We start from the raw sequence: 19,372 nt of genomic DNA on the forward strand, positions 1-19,372 counted from the left end.
AGTTTTGGAATATTTAGGTCATTTTTAAATTTTTTCGCTTATGAGTTGGAAACTGTTTAAAAGTATGTCAGAAGTTTTGGAATAAAGACAATGTCTTTCTGGATATGTTTCAATTTAAAGTTTTGAGAAGCTTTTATTGCTTTCTAATAGGTTGTTTAAAAAAATTTTTTAAGCATAAATTAACTTCGAAGACTTCAGGGGAGAATTATACATTCCATCTTATAAAAGTGAAAAATAATGATATGAGATTCTTCTAAGAGCTGGGTTAATATAATGGAAATTCATATGTAAACCAACAAGTTATTTATTAAAGTAAGAATTCATTTATACTGAAGTTTTAAAAATAATGCTGTGGTGACATATTTGATATTGGTGGTTAATTTTGTATTTTCCAAGCATAAAACAGTCCGGGAAAGCTTGTGGAAGTAATTTGATTAGTTTGGGGGGAGTCATGCTTTGTTACAGTAAAAAAGACCAAAATAAGGGAGGCAAGATGGGCACTTAGAGAGTAGAAATTGTATAGATGTTATCTTCTATAGTAGATGTTATTTTATGCCAGATGATAAAATTTTTAAATGTGTAATTCTAACATAGTGTGGTGCACATCAGACTTCTCTTCAAAACACACTCTGTTTAAATGCGTATTAGGGGTCAGTGGTCCTCTTACAGAAACATTAAAGATAGGCAGCAGATTTCCTAGTTTCTAGCCTGGTGTGGTAGCTCAGGTCAGCAAACTCTAAAATCCAACAGCTAAAAATTGCTTAAGCATTTTGCTGTTTTACAAAAATTCATTTGCTCTACATAACAATTTTTTTAAAAGGCTATTTTTAGGACTCAAAGTTTTGTGAACCAGACTTTTTCAATTATTTGCTCACTTTTGGTTCTTTACTGTTTTAACAAATGTTCACATGTACAGATTGTTTTGGTAGTTTTGTAGCACATTCTTGGTGTAAAATAGAGTAGTGTTATAGAAAGCTTAAAAGAGAGACTGACCATCTTTTAAAAAATGTTTAATTATATAGTCTGCTAACCTTGAAAAAAATACTTTCCAATATTTTGGTTTAACATATAAACTTTCAATTCCTGGCTAATAAATATATTTTTTATGTCAACTATCAAACTCCCCATAAACAATAATCCAGCAACATACATACATGAACCCACAAAAGACTGCAATTGTATGGGTATATGGAGAAGTAACAAAATTCCTGTTAAGAAAATTGACTTTACATGTTGTCAGTATAATGTGGCTTATGACTTTTTTCAGTTTAAATTAGGTCTTTTAAATTTATAATTCAAACCTTTGTTGGGTGCTTTGAGTTCGATTGAGGAAGCTGGGTGATATAAAATAATTATTCTATATTCCTGTTTTTAATCAAAATTACATTTTTTGCTGTTTTTCTTTAAATAGGAAGCAGGTTTTCTGTTGGCCTAGCATTTTATGTAAAAGAGGGTAAATTATTTTGTAGTAAAAGTAGGATAATGGAAAAAGAGAAGAGGATTAATACTACTGTTGAATTCTGTAGTCCTATGGTGAAAGAAGTGGAAAGAAGGGAGGTCAGTAATAATTACACATGAAGTGACCAAAGAAATTCTGTAATTTTTACATGTAAAGAATTAGATGTATAGAATGAGATTGCTTGATAAGGGCCTGTTCTATTTGTCATAGACGGTGTAGCTTAAATATAAGCCAAGGTACCCACCAGGTCTCAAGGATATGACACTGAGCCTCGTCTAAGAAACCTCTGTGTACGAAGTCTTCAATAGTAGTCATCTCCTCTCCCCAACCCCTCCCCCCTCCCCTCCCCTCCCCAGCCCCTCCCCCTCCCAGCCCCTCCCCTTCCCCTCCCCCTCAGGCAGATGTTATTTTTGCTACATTTGCTATTTTAACCTGTCAGTTAAAAAAATAATTATTCTGTCAGTATGGCTGGCGGCTCGTATAGGAAAAATATGCTGTCTCTTAATCAAAGGTGATTACAGTTTTTTCCTGTCTATAAATGTGCTTGTTGTGTAACGAGAATGCGTTAGTCTCAGCCTGATGTACGAAATGAAAGGCAGCAAGAAGCAGCACCATTGTTATCACTCCAGGCGTGTCTAATGAATCGTGTTTCCATGTTCTCTCGGTCATGCCGTAGAGTGCCCTCAGCCAGGGCTAAGCCTCCTGTAAAATGCTCTGTAAGATTATTGTAGCAAGAACAGAAATGCTGGATGAGTGGGGGTGGGGAGAGAATGCCAGCGAGACAGCTGCATTTCAAACAGTTACAGCTGCATGGATTACTCACTGTAAGAGCAGTGACAGACAACTGTTTGAGCTTTAGTGTAAAAGGCAATCTGGGGACTTGCTCTCTCAGAATTTTAGTAGCAGTCTGGTGTGTGAGTGTGTGTGTGTGTTGTGTTTCAAATCAGGTTGTGTCTGAAGAGTGGAAGGAAGTATTTTTAATTTTTACTGCTCAATTGTGCCAATCTTGAAATCAGTAGTTGAGTCATCTTGATTAAAGTCATTGTCTTAGAGGAAGTTTATAAAATGTTTGTTTTGCAGTGTTGACGGATTTAAATATAAACGTTCTACCTGAATCACATATCTGGTTTTCCTCCTCTTTCAAAATTTAATTTTCTCCTGTGGTGATTCCTGTCCTAAGAATGTTGATCTTTCTTGTAATTTAAGAACACACAGCATTATTTTTTTAAAAAGCATGTGGCTGTTTAATAAATAATAGTAGCCTTATTTTAAAAAATCTATTTCAAATATGATGTATCTTTTTAAAGGAACATGTTCATTGAAGAAAATCTCTAATGTACACAAAGAGGTAAAGAAGAAAATAATTATTCCAGCAACCAAAGATAACTGTTAATTTTGATGGCTGTCCCTCTAGGCCTTTATTTGTTTACGTGTATTATTAACAAAATTAAGAACATATTAATAGCTTGAAAGGGGAAAAAGTAATAATTACTTAAAAATCTTTGAAAAGAGTAGCAAATGGGGGCAAGTTTAGTTCTTAGAAGTCAGTAACAGCCATTGTGCGAGATTTCTTTTTCACTGTGTGACTATTAAAGTAACACTGCAGCCTGACTGTTTTCTGTAGCAGTTGTCTTTTGAAGGTCTTGTTCAATTTATCTAGAAATTTAGTTTTATGGTCTCCGTCAATTTAAAGTTTAGTGGCTTTACATGGAGTCCTGTGATCCATTGAAATGCTAACTTGGGTCATGTCTCAACTGCTACAGTGCTGTGTAGAAACCGTCATTAAAATTCTGGTTATCCTGCAACTGGCAGAGAACTCATGCTGTTAGAGATTCCTTAGTTAGACATTATACTGTTAAAATTTTGAATTACAACGGTGCTTCTGTCTGATGAATATTGTCAACGTTCATAATCATTTAAAGTGGCAAATAGGTCAAAACAAATGGAGCATTTTGATATATATATCTTCTATCTCTAATTCTTATTTGATTGATGAATTGACATTGGGATAGTTAAAATCCATTTCAACATAGATTTGTTAACTGATACCAAATATTCTACACCCACAAGCAAATCAAGGAAATCAGAACTCTAAGTGGGTTGAATTTGAATTAAGTAATAAGTCAGTCCATTTAGTTATTAATGACTTCAAATATAGATTTTACAAGGCAGTCGATGGCAACATAACTGTGATCAATCAATAGTGTTGTTATGTAATTGGATTTTTTATGGGTATAATGCTGTATTTCAGAATTAACATAGCATTATGCTACTTTGTTACTCAGTTTTTTTGTGAGTCAGTTTTAAGAAGACACTGTAAATCAACTATAGCCCAATTAAAAAAAGAAAAGAAAGCAGACACTTCAAAAATCTCTATATATTTATCTTTAAAATATTTCATTTGTTGCAACCCTTAAAATTAAATGGATAAATGATAAATTGATAAACGTTATTATAATATTTGCTTAGTACAATTCCTAGGTAGTAGATTTAATAGTTAAAAATAACAAAACTAGTGGGCTTTATATATTGCAGATAAAGGTTGAACATAAAGGCAGTGGGAAAATTATAAATCCTGGATTCAGAGCTGCATTATCTTTAGCATTTTGTCACTGAAATCTAACTGGCAAATAATCTCCTCGTTTCATGTGCCTGCTTTAATCTATTTGTGTTTCTGGAGTTTGGAGTACAATTTGATTTTCAGTAATTTTAATGGCTGAATAAGGAGTGCCATCCCTGAAAGTGTCCCTCCACCCTCCAGTATTTGCAATGGCCAATGTGGTTACTGAACTCAATGTTCTGGATAATAGGTTTCATTAGTTTTGATGCCTGAGGTAAAAAAGCAGTAGGTGGGAGCAAGAAGTGTTTTTGATGTCTAGACGTTCATTTCAGCTGTTGCTGCAATATGATACATTAAAAGGAAATATGTATCATAGCTCAGAGGAAATATGTATTCTTTGAAAGTAATTCTACTTTTAAACTGTGTAAGGCATGGTGACCTGAATTCTAAAAGCATGAGCTTGAATTTCTTGAAGGTTTCACAATCTTTATGCTCCTCCCTAGCCTATTCCATTCTCCCTCTTCCCATTTTTTTCCCCTTCAAGTAAAGTATGTCAGTTTCATTTCTCGAATTGGAAAAGATATCTTTCCATGATCTCTGCTGGGAAACACAAAATCATTGAAGTATATGCTGCTTTGATATTTTGCCATATTGACTTTTTTTTCCTGAACCTTTTATTTGATTTTTCTTTCAGAGAAGCTTATTAGTTCTGCAAGGAGCCATGTTTCGCAAAGTTGAAAGAAGTTGTATTACAATTTGTGATGATTTTGAAAAATTATTTGGGAACTAAGCAGTAATTAGACTGCTATTTAAATTTTCCTTTCTAAAACACTGTCTCTCTGCTAAAAGAAAACATTTATATAATACTTTTGCAGCTTAAATATTTGATTATGAGAATTACTATATTAAAAAAGGTTAAATAAGAGCCATTTAAACAAATTCTGATTATAGCTTTTGCAATTTAAGTGAAGTAACTTTAGTGCCAAAATAGTTTTTCTTTTTAAGTAGGCAGCTGTGGTAGTACTTAGTTTTATTTTTCAGTTTCAGTCTGGCTATAATTGACCACATAACATCAAGAGAAAGTTTTAATTTAGGAATTTATTTTGGTTGAGTTTTGCCAGTCATTTATTGTACATTCATTTTACTTCTCTTGTTGCTTTTATTTCCTGAGACTATTAACAAAGTTTTAGAAACAATTTTCCATTATACCTAAGTATACACTATAGAGATAGTCTTCTTACTAATTTATAATCTTAAGGAGTTGATAAACATTTAAGTTGAAACTTGAAAGATCAAAAGAATTAGAAAGGCTTTTTTCTTTTCTTTTAAAGATGAAGACAGTTATGCCCTGGGGAGATTGTAGGTTTCATAAGGATAGGGCCCTGCACCTGCTGGCCTTCTTGTAAAACTTCTTGGCAGTTGTTATTCTTCTCTGTGCACATTGGAAGGGAGATAGAGAATTAAGTAGTAAATGCGCCTCATGTCATTTATAGAAACTTAACCTAGAGCAACTATGCCCTGACTCCCCTCCCCCCACCCCCCTCAAAAGAGGATACTTTCTGAAAAATCTCAGTATGAAGCAAATGAAGTGTTGGTTTAAATTATACCTTGGGAGGAGGATTTATCAGATAAATTAGTTAAAAAACCTGTTTCTGTGATTTCAGTTTTGTTTAACCTTTGAAAAGGTTACTTTGCAGCTATTTAGAAGACAATAATTTAAGGTGCAAATTGTGAATCCAAGGGGAAATTTAAGTGTTGAAGTTTGCCTTTCTAGTCAGTCCTAAGAATAAAAGGGGGATGGGGTAGTTTAACAACACAAGCCTTATGGAGAAGTGGTGTAATGGAAAGAGCATGGGCGATAGGCAGAAAAGTTGGATTTGAATCCCATCTTTGCTACTAATCCTCTTTACTGAATATAAGGAGATTTTAGATTGAAGCTAATTCCAATGAAATTTGAAAAGTACGTGCACACATAATAACAAGTCAGTTCAAAACAGGTTTATGAATATCTGAAATGTCCTAGTCGGTGCAGTTATGAAAATAAATTGCTTCCCCTGAGGAGTTTAATTAATGGAATAATTTGTATATTTACTACTTATAAAAGTAGATATAAAATGCATTTGATCCCGTTAGCTGTTGAGTATAGATACATTTAAACTAGATTTTTGAATATATTATGTGACCTTGGGCAAGTTTAAGATTTTTAAGCCTTAGTTTTTTCATTTATAAAATAGAGATAAGAATAAACTATTGATCATTGTTCTTAGTTGTAAACTAAGAAAAGGAGGTGGTTAAAAGAATACTGAGTATTCACTTTTAGGATCAGTGCTCCAGGTTGGTCTGATGAGAAACTGGTGCTATCAATACCAAGCACTGGATGCTACAGTACCTCTGCTATTTGAACCTCAGGAAACTTGATCTTGTAGCCTCTCTTTTTAGTGCTGACAGAAAGATCTCTCCATCCACTCCCTTTTGAGTTCCTAGATCCATGGTCAAAGTATGGTGCCGGAGCATCTAGTAGTTAGGATATATATCCTTGTCCATATTGTAGGTGAATCAGCATTTTCAACTCCTGTTAAGGGTGACTGACCATCTTCGTCCCCAACCAGAACTCATGAAATAGGCAGTTTGCCTATGGGAAGAAGTCAGGTACTGAGTGGCAAAAGTGGCAAAAGTGAATGTTTTGTGTCCTTCACTCTGTCTCATAGCGTTGTGGTGGAAAGTAGCACTCCCCCTCCCCTCCATTTATATGTAGTGCATGGTTCAAACTTGGTACATAAAGCCTTATAAAATGAGAAAGATTGTTTTCTGGGTAGAAAACTAACCTTGACTGTTTAAGTTATTTTACTTTCTTCTTATTATTTTATTTTTATTTTTTATTTTTTATTTTTTATTTTTTGCGGTACGCGGGCCTCTCACTGTTGTGGCCTCTCCCGTTGCTCCGGGCGCGCAGGCTCAGGTGCCATGGCTCACGGGCCCAGCCGCTCTGCAGCGTGTGGGATCTTCCCGGACCAGGGCACGAACCCGTGTCCCCTGCATCGGCAGGCGGACCCTAAACCACTGCGCCACCAGGGAAGCCCTCTTCTTATTATTTTAAAATAAAAGACTTTAAACATTTGATAGCAGTTCTGCCAAGTATTTAAAGTAATTTTGCCTCACAGTGGTTTTCAAAGTCTTTATTTAATTTTTGAGAGCATTCCTAATTTCTGTCCTGGTGCTTGAAGTATAACACAGCCAAGAACTGTTGGACAGTGATTATCGGCCAAATATCTATTATTAGACTCCAAAAATGTCATTCTAGATTTAACTTATTTGGAATTTTAGAGATTCATTGAAATATACATCACTCTTGTATTTCTGGAAATTTTTAATGTGAAATAGATAAGAAATAAAGTATGGTCTGACTTATATTCCTTTCCACAAGTTTATTTGCTATATACAGATAGTAAATTAAAAGGGTTAGCATGTTAATGCATTATCCTTAAATCCATAGCTTAAATAATAGTATTTAATAATAGTATTTATTAGAGTGGTTAATCTTGGATCACAGTTGTTGACTTCTAGTAAATTACTGACTGCTTTCAAATCTTTAGTAAAATATGTAACTTATGAAATTTTAATGTTTATATGAAGTCCAAACACTGTATCCTTTTTAATTACCTCTACTGACTTATTTAAAATTTTACTGGTTAACTTATAGGATAATTCATAATTTTTTTTTTTCACCTTTAGTTTACTTTTCTTAAACAAGAGCTTAATGTAGTGGGATCTGTTTTACTTCATGTAATTACTTTCTTCCTTGTTTTCATTTACATTATTTCCTAAACTTTTTAATACTATATGAGGGAGATATAAGAATTTAATTATTTAATAATATTAATAAAGGTTCGTTTTCAAATTAATTTTTAATATTTAAAAACAAAAATATTTTCTTGAATTACTTTGTTCTATTTGTATTATAGGAATTAACATAAAGTACATAATATAAATAACAGTATATTGTGTTGTTGGGGAGGAACACTGTGGTCGGGTCTGCGGTCTCTTTTTGCTTAAACTGTTTTTTTGTTTTTTGCTTTTAATAATTTATGAGTGAAGGTTAACCAAATAGACACCAATCCTTTGGGTAAAAACAATTATGTTTAGAATACATATTTAGAATAGGAGTCCTTTTAATTCACACCCTGTTCTCATTTTTAGCACTAAAAATGAATTTCAAAAAATCAATGTAAGCATAATCTAGAACCTGCCCCCCCCAACCCCCATCCACTTCTTGCCCCAATTTCTCATGTCCCTTTGTTATCAGCCCTCCTCCAACCACCCCCATCCCTGGAGACCATTGAGCAGTTTACTTACCTCATTTACCTTTGCAGGAATGTTATGTGCATGAAATCTTATAGCATGTGGTCTTTTGAGTATGGCTTTTTTCACTTAGCATAATGACATTCATTCATGGTTTGAGTGTATCAGTAGTTCCTTTTATTTCTGAATAGTATCCCGTTATATGGATTTTCCACTGTTTGTCCTTTCCCCAGTTGAGAGACAACTGTTTCCACTTTTTGTCAATTATGGGGGGGTAAAAAAAACAAGTAAAAACATTTGCTGAAGTTTTTCATGTGAACCTAAGTTCTTATTCTACTTGAATATATACTTAGGAAGGATATCGCTGGGCTGTATGTAAAGTGTATGTTTAACTTTAGAAAAATTGCCAAAGTCAACTTCCACAGTGACTGTACTAATTTTGCATTTCTGTTAGCAGTATAGGACAATTCTAGTTACTCTGTATGCTCACTAGCACTTAGTATTTTCAGTTTTTCTTTTAAGCCATTATAATGGGTGTTATCTTACTGTGATTTTAATTTGCATTTCCTTAATGACTAGTGATGTTTTGAGCATATTTTCATGTTTTTATTTACCATTCATGTATCTTTTTTGGTGAAGTATCTGTTCAAATCTTTTGTCCATTCTCTAAAAATTTTTCTTTAATTTGTGTTGTTTAGGGATTTTTTTTCAAGAATAGCATCTTCTGAATACAAGTCCTTGTCAGATATGTGATTTGTAACTGCTTTTCCCCCATCTGTGGCTTATCTTCTCCATAGCTTAATGTAACTTTTGAGTGCTTTTTAAGGAACTGAGTTTTTTATACTGATGAAGCTCTTTTTAACAGTTTTTTTATGGATCATGCTTTTGGTGTCGTATCTTTGAAGTCTTTGGTTAACCTAAGCTTATAAAAGCTTTCTCCTATATTTTCACAGTTTTATAGTTTCAGGTTTTGCATTTTGTTTTATGATCCATTTTGAGGTTTTCTGTATGGTGTGAGAGGTAGGGTTTGAGGCTGAGTTTTTTACATTGGGATATTCATTAAATCCAGCACCATTTGTTGAAAAGACTGTTCTTTCTCCACTGTATTGCCGTTGCAAGCTGTGTTGAAAATCAGTTGACCATATATTTGTGGGTCTATATCTGGACTCTATTCTGTTCTATTGATCTGTATATCTGTCCTTTCTGTAGTGTACCATATTGTTTTGTTTATTCTAGCTTTATAGTAAATCTGGAAATCAGTTGGTGTAAGTCTTCCAACTGTAAGATTTAGATCCAAGGATTTCTTGGGTTTTGGTGCTATTATAAATGGTACTCAAATTTTTAAAATTTTCTAATTATTCATTACAGTTTATAGAAATATGACTGTTTTGTATCTGTTGACCTTAACTGACTTAAACTCAGTTTTAGTTCTAGTAGCTTTTTTTTTGTTGATTCTTTAGGACTTTCTAATAGTTATGTCATCTGCAAAAAAAAAGATCATTTCATTTCTTCCATTCCAGTTAGTATGCCTGGTACTTCTTTTTCTTGTATTGGCTGAGGCCTCCACTGTAATGTGGAATAAGAGTGGTAAGAGCAGACATCCTTGCTTTGTTTTTGATATTAGGGGAAAATATTCAGGGTTTTAACTGTAAGTACGATGTTAGGTGTAGGTTTTTTGTAATTGCTCTTGTAAGATTATTTTTCAAGAAAAAATTTCTAAGACCTATTTTAAAAATTGTTAAAATCAGGATAAAATCATAATGGTATCTTAAGACGGTGATGTAATTGGCATTGCCTGTGCATGCTCACATTTGTTTAGTATTCCACATTGCATGTCTAGACAGTTATAACCCTTCAACATTTCAGTTAACAAATTATTTAAGGATCATTTGAGGAAGAAATAGAGCTCTGTTGTTTGAGAACTTTCCTTTGACATCTTCTGTTAAGGTCAACGTAGCGCCAACATTAAAAAATAATATCATGAGGAAACAATCAGATGACAATGTGAGGTATTCTATAAAACAGCTAACCTGGTTTCTTCAGTAAATAAATGCCATGTTTGAAAAGAGGAGATGAGTTGTTGCAAATTATGGAGACTTAAGAGATATAAATTGAGAGGTAATTGATAGACCTTGTTTAGATTCTGATTTGATATATAATGAAGTACTTGGGAGTGGGATTTGCCTCAGAATATATGAAGAAAAACAAAAAGAAAGAAAGAAAAAAGGGTGGTTAAGCAGATGACACAATGTTGATAATTTGGTTTAGGAATTTATTTGAGGCCTGTTATTCTATATTAAAATATGTTTGAAGGTTTTAATTATAAAAGTTTTTTTTTAATATGCAGAATGGGTGTCACCAACTTGGAAGAAAATCTTGGAAAGATGAATGGGACACTTTTTTCATAAATACTGCATCACCAGTACTCTTTACGGCACAAAAGACTAATATGTAGAAAAAACTGTTACTGGTGACTGATTTGAAGAGTAATTCAAAAGAGTTGGACTTTGAATGTTGATGAAGTTTTAGGAATTTTTAGCGTACATTAGGAAATGAAAGCAAATTAATATGGGATGTTCCTTTTATTGAAATGTTAGCTTGCTTTCTCACTCAGGAAAGCTCTACCCCAAAGATAAATGTGTGAAAATAGAGATTCATGATGCCTTTAGAGGACTGTAGAAAATTTTTGGATGTTTTGTCTTGAACAGAGATAATGTATTGATAGCAGGAATGTTTGTTTATTTGCTGTACTTTATTTCCATTTCTCTAGTTATAAATAATATAAAATGTCTCTGAAGAGGTTAATTTGGAAAAATTTGGTAGGTCATGATTAGCCACATAGTCAGGAAGATAAAGAGTTATCTGACATCCCAAGAAAAAAAATATTTATCCAGTTTTATCATTTAAAAAAAGTCCTGTAGAGAAAACCCTTAAATGTAACTACACTTTTTTGAATTCTTTCTGATTGGAAAATAAGGAGAGATGCATTTTGAGATGTCAGTTGGTGTAGTAAATGCATTAAAAATGCGTTGTGGATTTAACATGTGTTTCAATTCTCTGTCAAAATTTTCTCTGGTGAGTACTTTTGTCAAGACACCAAGTAAAAGGCAGAGGAAATTTTCTTCTGCAGATGTTGTTTGCATCCTTTCAATTTTTTGCTATGTTGAAATGAACTAATATAGTATAGAAGAAAATTAACTATCTTCTCTAGGGCATTTTATAATTTTTACATATGAAAAGAACATTAGGAATACATGAAACATTGTTAGTCTGTTGGATTCTCTTGTGTTAGAGTTACTTGTGGCTCTAAGTAATGCTACAACATATTTCAAAGGCAAATATGATGCTTCCCCAAATGTTAAACATTAATGACATCATGAGTTCAGGAAATAAATTTGATGTTATATTAAGATTTAATTTTCTGACATTCTCCCTATAATCATGTCCTTAAAATCATATTCACATACTGCTTTCAAAACATTTAAAGAAATTTGTGTAATGTCATTTTTGGATATTTTTTCCTGGTTTTCTCTCTTAAAATACATATGGTAACCTTTGTATTAATTTGTGACATTTTGTTACTTTAAATAGAACTTTAATAACAAAATTAGTCTTTGTGACATTATTAGGTAGAAAGATTAATTTGAGAATTTTGGATGATTTCAAACTTTGAAGAGGCAGGTTGGTAAGACCTTTATGTGGGGGGGATTGTACCATGCCTATATTTCAATAACTTTAAAATCAAAACACATTATTCCCTTCTGTACATAAGTATCTTATGACTTTGGGCAATTATTTAACTTCTTTTCTGTGTTTCAGTGCGATTTAATCTACTTAAATTAGCTCATTAACTTTGCTTTAGAAAAATATTTTTAAAGTTTCTTTTATTTTTATTTGGATGCCCTGCTTACTGGTTCATTTTTTTGTTTTGCTTTGTTTTGTTTTATTTTCAGTTGTGGAAGAAGGACTCTGGGAAAATGGCCTTTCCTACGAATGTCGGACGCTGCTCTTCAAAGCGATCCACAATCTGTTAGAAAGGTAAGAGAAGGAATATCATCACGGTGGTTTTGACACACCCACGTATAATGCTAGATACTCAGAGGGTTTCCTGTAATTCTGAAAACACTTTCACATACAACTTTATAAAAATGTATATAAATCTCTTCTTTCTTTTTATATTGATACAATTTCAAACTTAGAGAATTTCTAGGAGTGGCACAAAGTACTCCATATATCCTTTCACACAGCTTCACTAACAGTTTTTCTTTTGCCCAGTTTACTTTATAATTTGTGTGATTCCTCACCCTCTCACCCACCCTGCTTTTGCACCCAATGTGAATCACGTGTGTGCATGTGTGTGCATTCAGATTTATTCTCTTAAACGCCTGAGAGTCATTTACACACTTGAGATTCTTTTTCTGTAACTCCGAAGTATTTAGGTATACATTTCCTGAGGACAAGGACATCCTCTCCTATAAGCCCAGTACAATTATGAAAATTAGGAAATAAAACCTTGATAAAATGCCATTATCTAATCCATAGTTCAACTCAGATGTTCCCATTTGTCCCAGTTACGTTCATTTTAGCTTAACTTCCCTCCCCCAAGATTAGTAGTAATCATGCATTATATTTAGTTCTCATGTCATTTTAAATCTAGAAGAGTTCCTTAACCTTTCTTTTTCTTTCTCAACATTGACATTTTGGATGAGTTAAGGCCATATGTTTTATATAATGTACCTCAATTTGAGATAGTTTCCTCATGATTAGATTTAGTTTATGCTTCTTCAATAGGAGTACCATAGAAATCATGTTGTGTCCTTCTCAGTGTATCGAAAGAGGAGGCCCATTTGTTGAGCCTCTCATTATTGACGATTATTAGCATTGATCCCTCTTGTGAGTGGTGTTCTGCCAAGGTTCTCCACTGTAGATTAATAAGTAACTATGATCTTTGTTATTTCTGTCTTTGAAATTAATAAGTAATTTGTGGCCAGATCCAATGAGATTGTGTAATTATCCCATTTGTTATGAAATTCTGAGTCACTTGGTTAAGCTTCTATTGGTGGTCCTTGTCTCTATCAGTTATTACTTGTATGACTGTAATGTCACCATTCCTTCTATTTGTTGGCATTCTTTTGTAAGGAAAAGATTTTCAGTTTCTGCCATGGATTGATTATGTATTTCTCTTTCTCCCTTAATCTTTCTATCTATATAAATTTAGAAAAGAGGGATTCCTGTTCTACTCAGTGAATTATAATTTATCACTATCATTTAATTTGATGCCTAAGTACTTGCAGATTCGGCCGGGGGGAAGCCCCTTCCTGAGGGCTCCTGTGGTTTTTTGACCTGTCCTCATCATTGTTTGAGCACCTCCTTACTTGCTGGCATAACAATATGTCCCAGGCTCTGGATGGTGTTTTAAGGGGAGGCATAGATGAGAAAGAATGGATTATTTAAGAATGTCTATGGGAAAAACTTCGTACTTCCTTCCCTGAGTTTATATATAGTTCTTTTAGGTGATCAAAACTGGAAGGACATTCTAGTACCTTTAAGTTTCTTATCCAAGCTATTATCTAGGGTAATATCACTGCTTAGGATTCTTAAGTTACAGTTAATAAGTTGTCATAATTTAAGTCACTCAGAAAGACCTTTCCCACCAAATTTATCTATTTTTCATTCTGAACTTTTGTTCCTGCTTCTGTGATTTGGAGTAGACCTAGAGGCTATCTGTTACTAAGGCAGTATATTTTAGAAGCACTGATTTTAAGAGTTGAGTACTCTTAAATATTCCAGATATTTGGCAGTTCTTTCTCCCATTGCAAAACAAAACAAAACACACGTATACACAAAGTCCCTTCAGGAAAATGTGGAAAATTTACTATTTCCATAATTCTGTGCCAGAATAAAGCTCTTATATCTGTATAGTAATTAATGTACCTTTAAACACAGTCCTTTTAACATAATTTTTTAAAATTAATTAATTAATTTTATTTTTGACTGCGTTGGGTCTTCATTTCTGCGTGCAGGCTTTCTCTAGTTGCGGCGAGCAGGGGCTACTCGTGATGCGCGGGCTTCTCATTGCGGTGGCTTCTCTTGTTGCGGAGCACAGGCTCTAGGCGCATGGGCTTCAGTAGTTGTGGCTCGCGGGCTCAGTAGTTGTGGCTTGCGGGCTCTAGAGCACAGGCTCAGTTGTTGTGGCACATGGGCTTGGTTGCTCTGCAGCATGTGGGATCTCCCTGGACCAGGGCTCGAATCCATGTCCCCTGCATTGGCAGGCGGATTTTCAATCACTGCGCCACCAGGGAAGCCCCAATAATTTTTTAATGTATATGGAACAAAGTACATATTTTTAAAAATTGTAGCTCACTGTGTTGTTTTTTATATCATAATTCTTTTCAGAAAAATATTAATGAATTTGTGATTGAATTGTATTCTTTTTAGTATTTTGTGTTTTAAATGGTAGCATGTTTCTTTGTTGGGAGAAAATTAGAAGAGCAGAAAAACTGGGAGAAAAGAGAAATGCAGAAAATTAATTCATTCTGTGCTCATGTATTCAGAGTTTATGATAGAAACTGTAGTCTAGGTCAGATTGAATTATTATTTTATAAGAAAGTTAATTGTGTCATATGCAGTATGTCATGCAATAAAGCTTGAGATAGTTCAGAAGAACTTTGGGTTGGGCCTTGGTTTGATTTCAGGGTCTGTTATTTGGACAGTTGCCCTAACCTCACAAAGTCTTAGTTAATGCCCTTTAAGTTAAATGTAGGATACTATGCATCTTGAGCTTTTGTTAGATGTTGTATATGATGCCTGCCACATAATACTTGACCTATTTTCAATAATTATTAATTCCTTTTCCCCATAAATTATTATTTTGCGTATTTTAATTTGAATTCTCCTATAGGAGTTTATTTTGAAACAAAACAGTGTTTCTTTTAGAAAATAATGAATAATTAAGCTATTCGGCTCCCTTTCTACTATTAGAATGGGTGAGTTGAGATTCTTTTGAAAATTTTTAATAGTTCTTTTGTCCTTTAAAATAATATTGTCTTTTCATCAAACTTTAAGTAACTGTGTTATATGAATGAAAATTACCCGACTCATGAGACAGGGAAGCATTTTACATGATTGTTTTTAGCTCTCTTTATTCATTGTCAACAGAAACTGGGTTGGCTAATACATGCTTGCCCTTTTGTTCTTCTCATAGCTTAGAGCACTTGCTGTAACTTACTTATCTGTTTACAACCTAAATTTATTGAAATACAGTTTACTATCTTACTCTCAGCAATTTTCTGTTATGTCTTTGCATTTCTATTTAGATAAGATTGACTTAGTTTCGCTAACAGAAGTATTGATATTACTATTTCCAAGGTTGGACACAACATTAAAAGTCATTTAGTCTGTTTACCCAGCTAATTCTGGAATACCATTCTAAATATAATATCCTTTTTATGTATTCCTTGAATACTTCTGATTATGTGAGCCGAACTTTCCAAAGTTCTTTTCATCTTCTGAGAATACTCACTGTTAGAAAGTCTTTCTTATGCTGAGCAGAAGTCTGTCTCCCTGTAGTTTTCTTTTCTTTACCTTGATTCTGTTCTTTGGGGGTCATATATAATTCATCTAACCCTACTTCCATGGGGTGGCCTGTTTACTCTCTTGGTCCCCTAAGTTATTTATTTTTCCTTGTTTGTGGTTCTTACTATATATTACTATATATCCTTATATATTCTTATTATATATCCTCACCGCTTTCCTCCAGCCTACCAGATATTCCTCTAGTCAGTTCAGTTCTCTTCATTTTGATTGCCACTGACCTACTTTAAAACTTCATAAGTGTTTCACGAAGTATTGCAGTGGCCTCTTTAATCAATCAGGTTAGACTCAGTTATGCTGCAGTAACAAAAGACCTTGAAAGCTCTTACTGTCTTTTGACAGTTGAGGTTCATTTCTTGCTCATGCTGCTGACCATTGTGAGTCATTTACTGCAGCACTGCTCTATGTCCTCTTACCTCCAGGCAGGAATTATGCTGTTGGGGCACCCCCTGTCAAAGATTCCTGCTAAAGAGCAAAGAGCAATGGCAAAATACATAATAGCGCATTCATTGAAGCCTCTGTTCCGAAGTGGTACATGCCATCTCTGCTCATATTTCATTGACCAGGACATTTACCACCAAGCTTAAAGTCAAGTGGATGAGAAGGTATTATCCATCAGTGGGAGGTACCAAAGTCACATGGCCAAGCTTGATGTCAGTGGGACAGGCAGCGATAGCACATATTTGGGAAAAGGATACAATCTACCATACCTCTTAATTGAGGTCTTCTCTCTTCTATTAACCTATACTCCAAACAGGTGCTGTTTATATTACTAAAAACACAGATATGTTTCTAAGACACAATTATCGGTGTATTTATACATGTTTTTGAAACCTTTGAGCCATATTGGCTTCTTACGGTATTTTCTTCACCTGTGATTTCTGAGTCACAATTTCAGTATCTGAAAGTGTGTAGGCCTTCTAAGTCTTATGGTTTTAGATCATACAATCATGGTTATTTTTCCTCTCTTAGAAGGTAGTGTGCTTCCTGTTTTCTTAATGATCAATTATCCCTTTTTGGCAAAATGACCAGAATAATAAAATACCATTTTGTTTTTTTACTTCTATAGAATATGCTAATTTGACTTGACTCCCCCGCTTCACCCTTTTGTGCCTGCTTTCTCTCTCTTTCTCTTTTTAAAAATAATGCTCTATTTCAGACTGTCTTCATCAGTCTTTGCAATTTCATGGGATTTTGTATGTATTTCTAATGAACTTGTCAAAGGTTACACTTTGTATTTTAAGTTTAGGTTGTCTCACACTCAGTAATAGAAAAGCACTTTGCTGTGAATAGAGTTTGGAAAACAAAAACCTGCAGGTTTTTTCAGAAATTTCATTTGGCATTTTTAACATTGCAGATTTAATGGCTATTACTCTTATGTTATTATAATTTGTATAGTTTTCATAATATACCATATCCTTCTCATGTAACTATTTAAATAAAGTAGAACACTTGGTTGAAAAGCTTTAAAACAAACCAGGATATGTGTGCAGTTCATATCACCCAGAGTTTTTATTAATGCTTCAGTGATTTGCACCACATATGGGACTTACGAAAATCTTGCTTTTGTAGCTTTGAAGAAATACTTAAAATGTCTGCCATAATGCTGTCAAATTGTTATTATGTGTGGTAGTATACTTTAATTATAATTTTCTTAAGTTTTTAAAATTAAACACAGCTGATTTTGATGGAAAGGTTTTGTTGTGTTTTTTTTTCCTCCCTCTAAAATGCAAATCATTGCTTTGCACACAATGGAAGATTACATGGGTCTCTTGAAGCTGTTACGCTCTGTCCGGTCCATGCTTACTTGGGGAGACTTTAATCTATGGGTATTTGATATTTGTAAAACATAATGGCTCTTTGGAGTAGTCCATTGGTGCTGCTTTCCTAATGGATTGTCAGCCTATTCACCCATGGTAGTTTATAACACAGCTGTAAAATTGCCTTGGCTCAGAGCTTCTTATTTGCCAAGAGTTGGTGTTTAGAGTGAAGATACTCAATTTGGAAAAGTACAGTAAAAATAACATGGAGAAAATTGGAATTATATGATAACAGTAACATTATATTTGTAAATTAGTAGCTTTCAATGCCCTGTGGTATTGTGATCCAATAGAGGTGATTATCAGAGGGCAAAGGAGCAAGGTCCTTGGATGTGGCGGTTCAAGGATTTCAAGGCGACGAATATATTCAGTAGAGAATGGTGATAGAGTATAGCCCTAGTTGAAGAAATGGTTATGTGATACTGCAACATTGAGGATCCTTTGGTAAATAAGGTGATTAGAGGAGCTGGAAATGAGTAATTAATAAATTCCTGTTTTGTTAAATTGCTACAGTGTGCAGTTCTTTAAAAGAAGTAGAAAAATGAGCCTTTAGACCTAAGGGGCATGTGCATTAAAGGAAGAGACACTACAGACATTGTAGACACAAGTGAAAGAAAGCATATATCTAATTGTAAATGTCTAGAGAAAAACATGTTCACCCTAAGACTAATTATTTCATCTATTAATATTTTTAGGACTGGGAAAGGATTAAGACTTTAAATTTATTATTATTATTAGTGTGGTTAGAGAGTGGGATTAGACACTAAATGTTTGAAAGTCAAATGGATGTTTCAGGTGAGGCTAGTCCTACAAAAGACCTTAGCCTTGCAGAGATTTTGGAGAGGGTGGAAATAATAGGAATTACTTGGCCAGAGGAGACAGCATCCACTAGGGCACAGTAGGAATCCGAAGTAATGAAGATAGAAGGGATTAGTTGAAAAAGGTTTCTTCAGCCTTAAATTATATGGGTTGGGTTTTTTTTGGGTTTTTTTTGTTTTTAGTTGGGAATTGAGAGCACTGCAGTTTCTTGGGAGGAGACTTCATACATGTTTGATGTAAATTGGATTGGTAAGGTAAAGATTTTGATGCTGGTGAGGATGTTCTGGTACGAAGTTATATAAAATTTAGTCTAAGTAGCTCCGTAAGTAGATGATAACACTGAGGGGCAGTTTAGTTGAGGATGCGGTAGAGGAACACTATCCTTGGACTTTTTAAATCTATGAAAACTGTCACAACTGCGTAATATGAGGGGCACAGAAGAGCCAGGCCAGTGGTGGCTCCCTTCTAAACCTCCCAACTATCCCGTCTGCGAAATGGCTTGCTGATGATTTATGCTGCGGCTGCGGCTGCGGCTCTTGTAAACTTAGGTCAGGTCAGCCCATGGCTTTGGGGTTAGAGATTGGGGCTTGCCAGCTTCAGAGTCAGGTTGTTCTTGTAGTTAATTATTTAGAGCTGTTGGGCATGACACAGAAACATGTACACACACACAACCTGATTTCTTTTTTATTTTTCAGCACGTGTTTGTTTCTTTTCTTCTTGAAACAGTGATTTTCTAGGGAGGTAGTAGGGGGCTTGGAATTATTTCTAAAGAGGAATACTTACCTAGAACTGTTGCTTACTAAACATTTTATAAATCTGAAA

At 34.1% G+C, this 19,372-nt stretch overlaps 1 protein-coding gene across 2 annotated transcripts in view; it reads left to right on the forward strand.

Annotated features, from left to right (window-relative positions):
* MED13L (mediator complex subunit 13L) overlaps nt 1-19,372 on the forward strand; it is a 296,421-nt gene that overhangs the window by 151,113 nt on the left and 125,936 nt on the right. For both annotated transcript variants that reach the window (XM_082668365.1, XM_082668366.1), the window contains exon 3: nt 12,272-12,356. In XM_082668365.1, coding sequence (XP_082524491.1) covers nt 12,272-12,356 — 85 coding nt within the window. The remainder of the gene's footprint in view (nt 1-12,271; nt 12,357-19,372) is intronic.

The sequence above is a fragment of the Grampus griseus genome (assembly GCF_964374135.1).
Source record: "Grampus griseus genome assembly, chromosome: 12".
Lineage (NCBI taxonomy): Eukaryota > Metazoa > Chordata > Mammalia > Artiodactyla > Delphinidae > Grampus > Grampus griseus.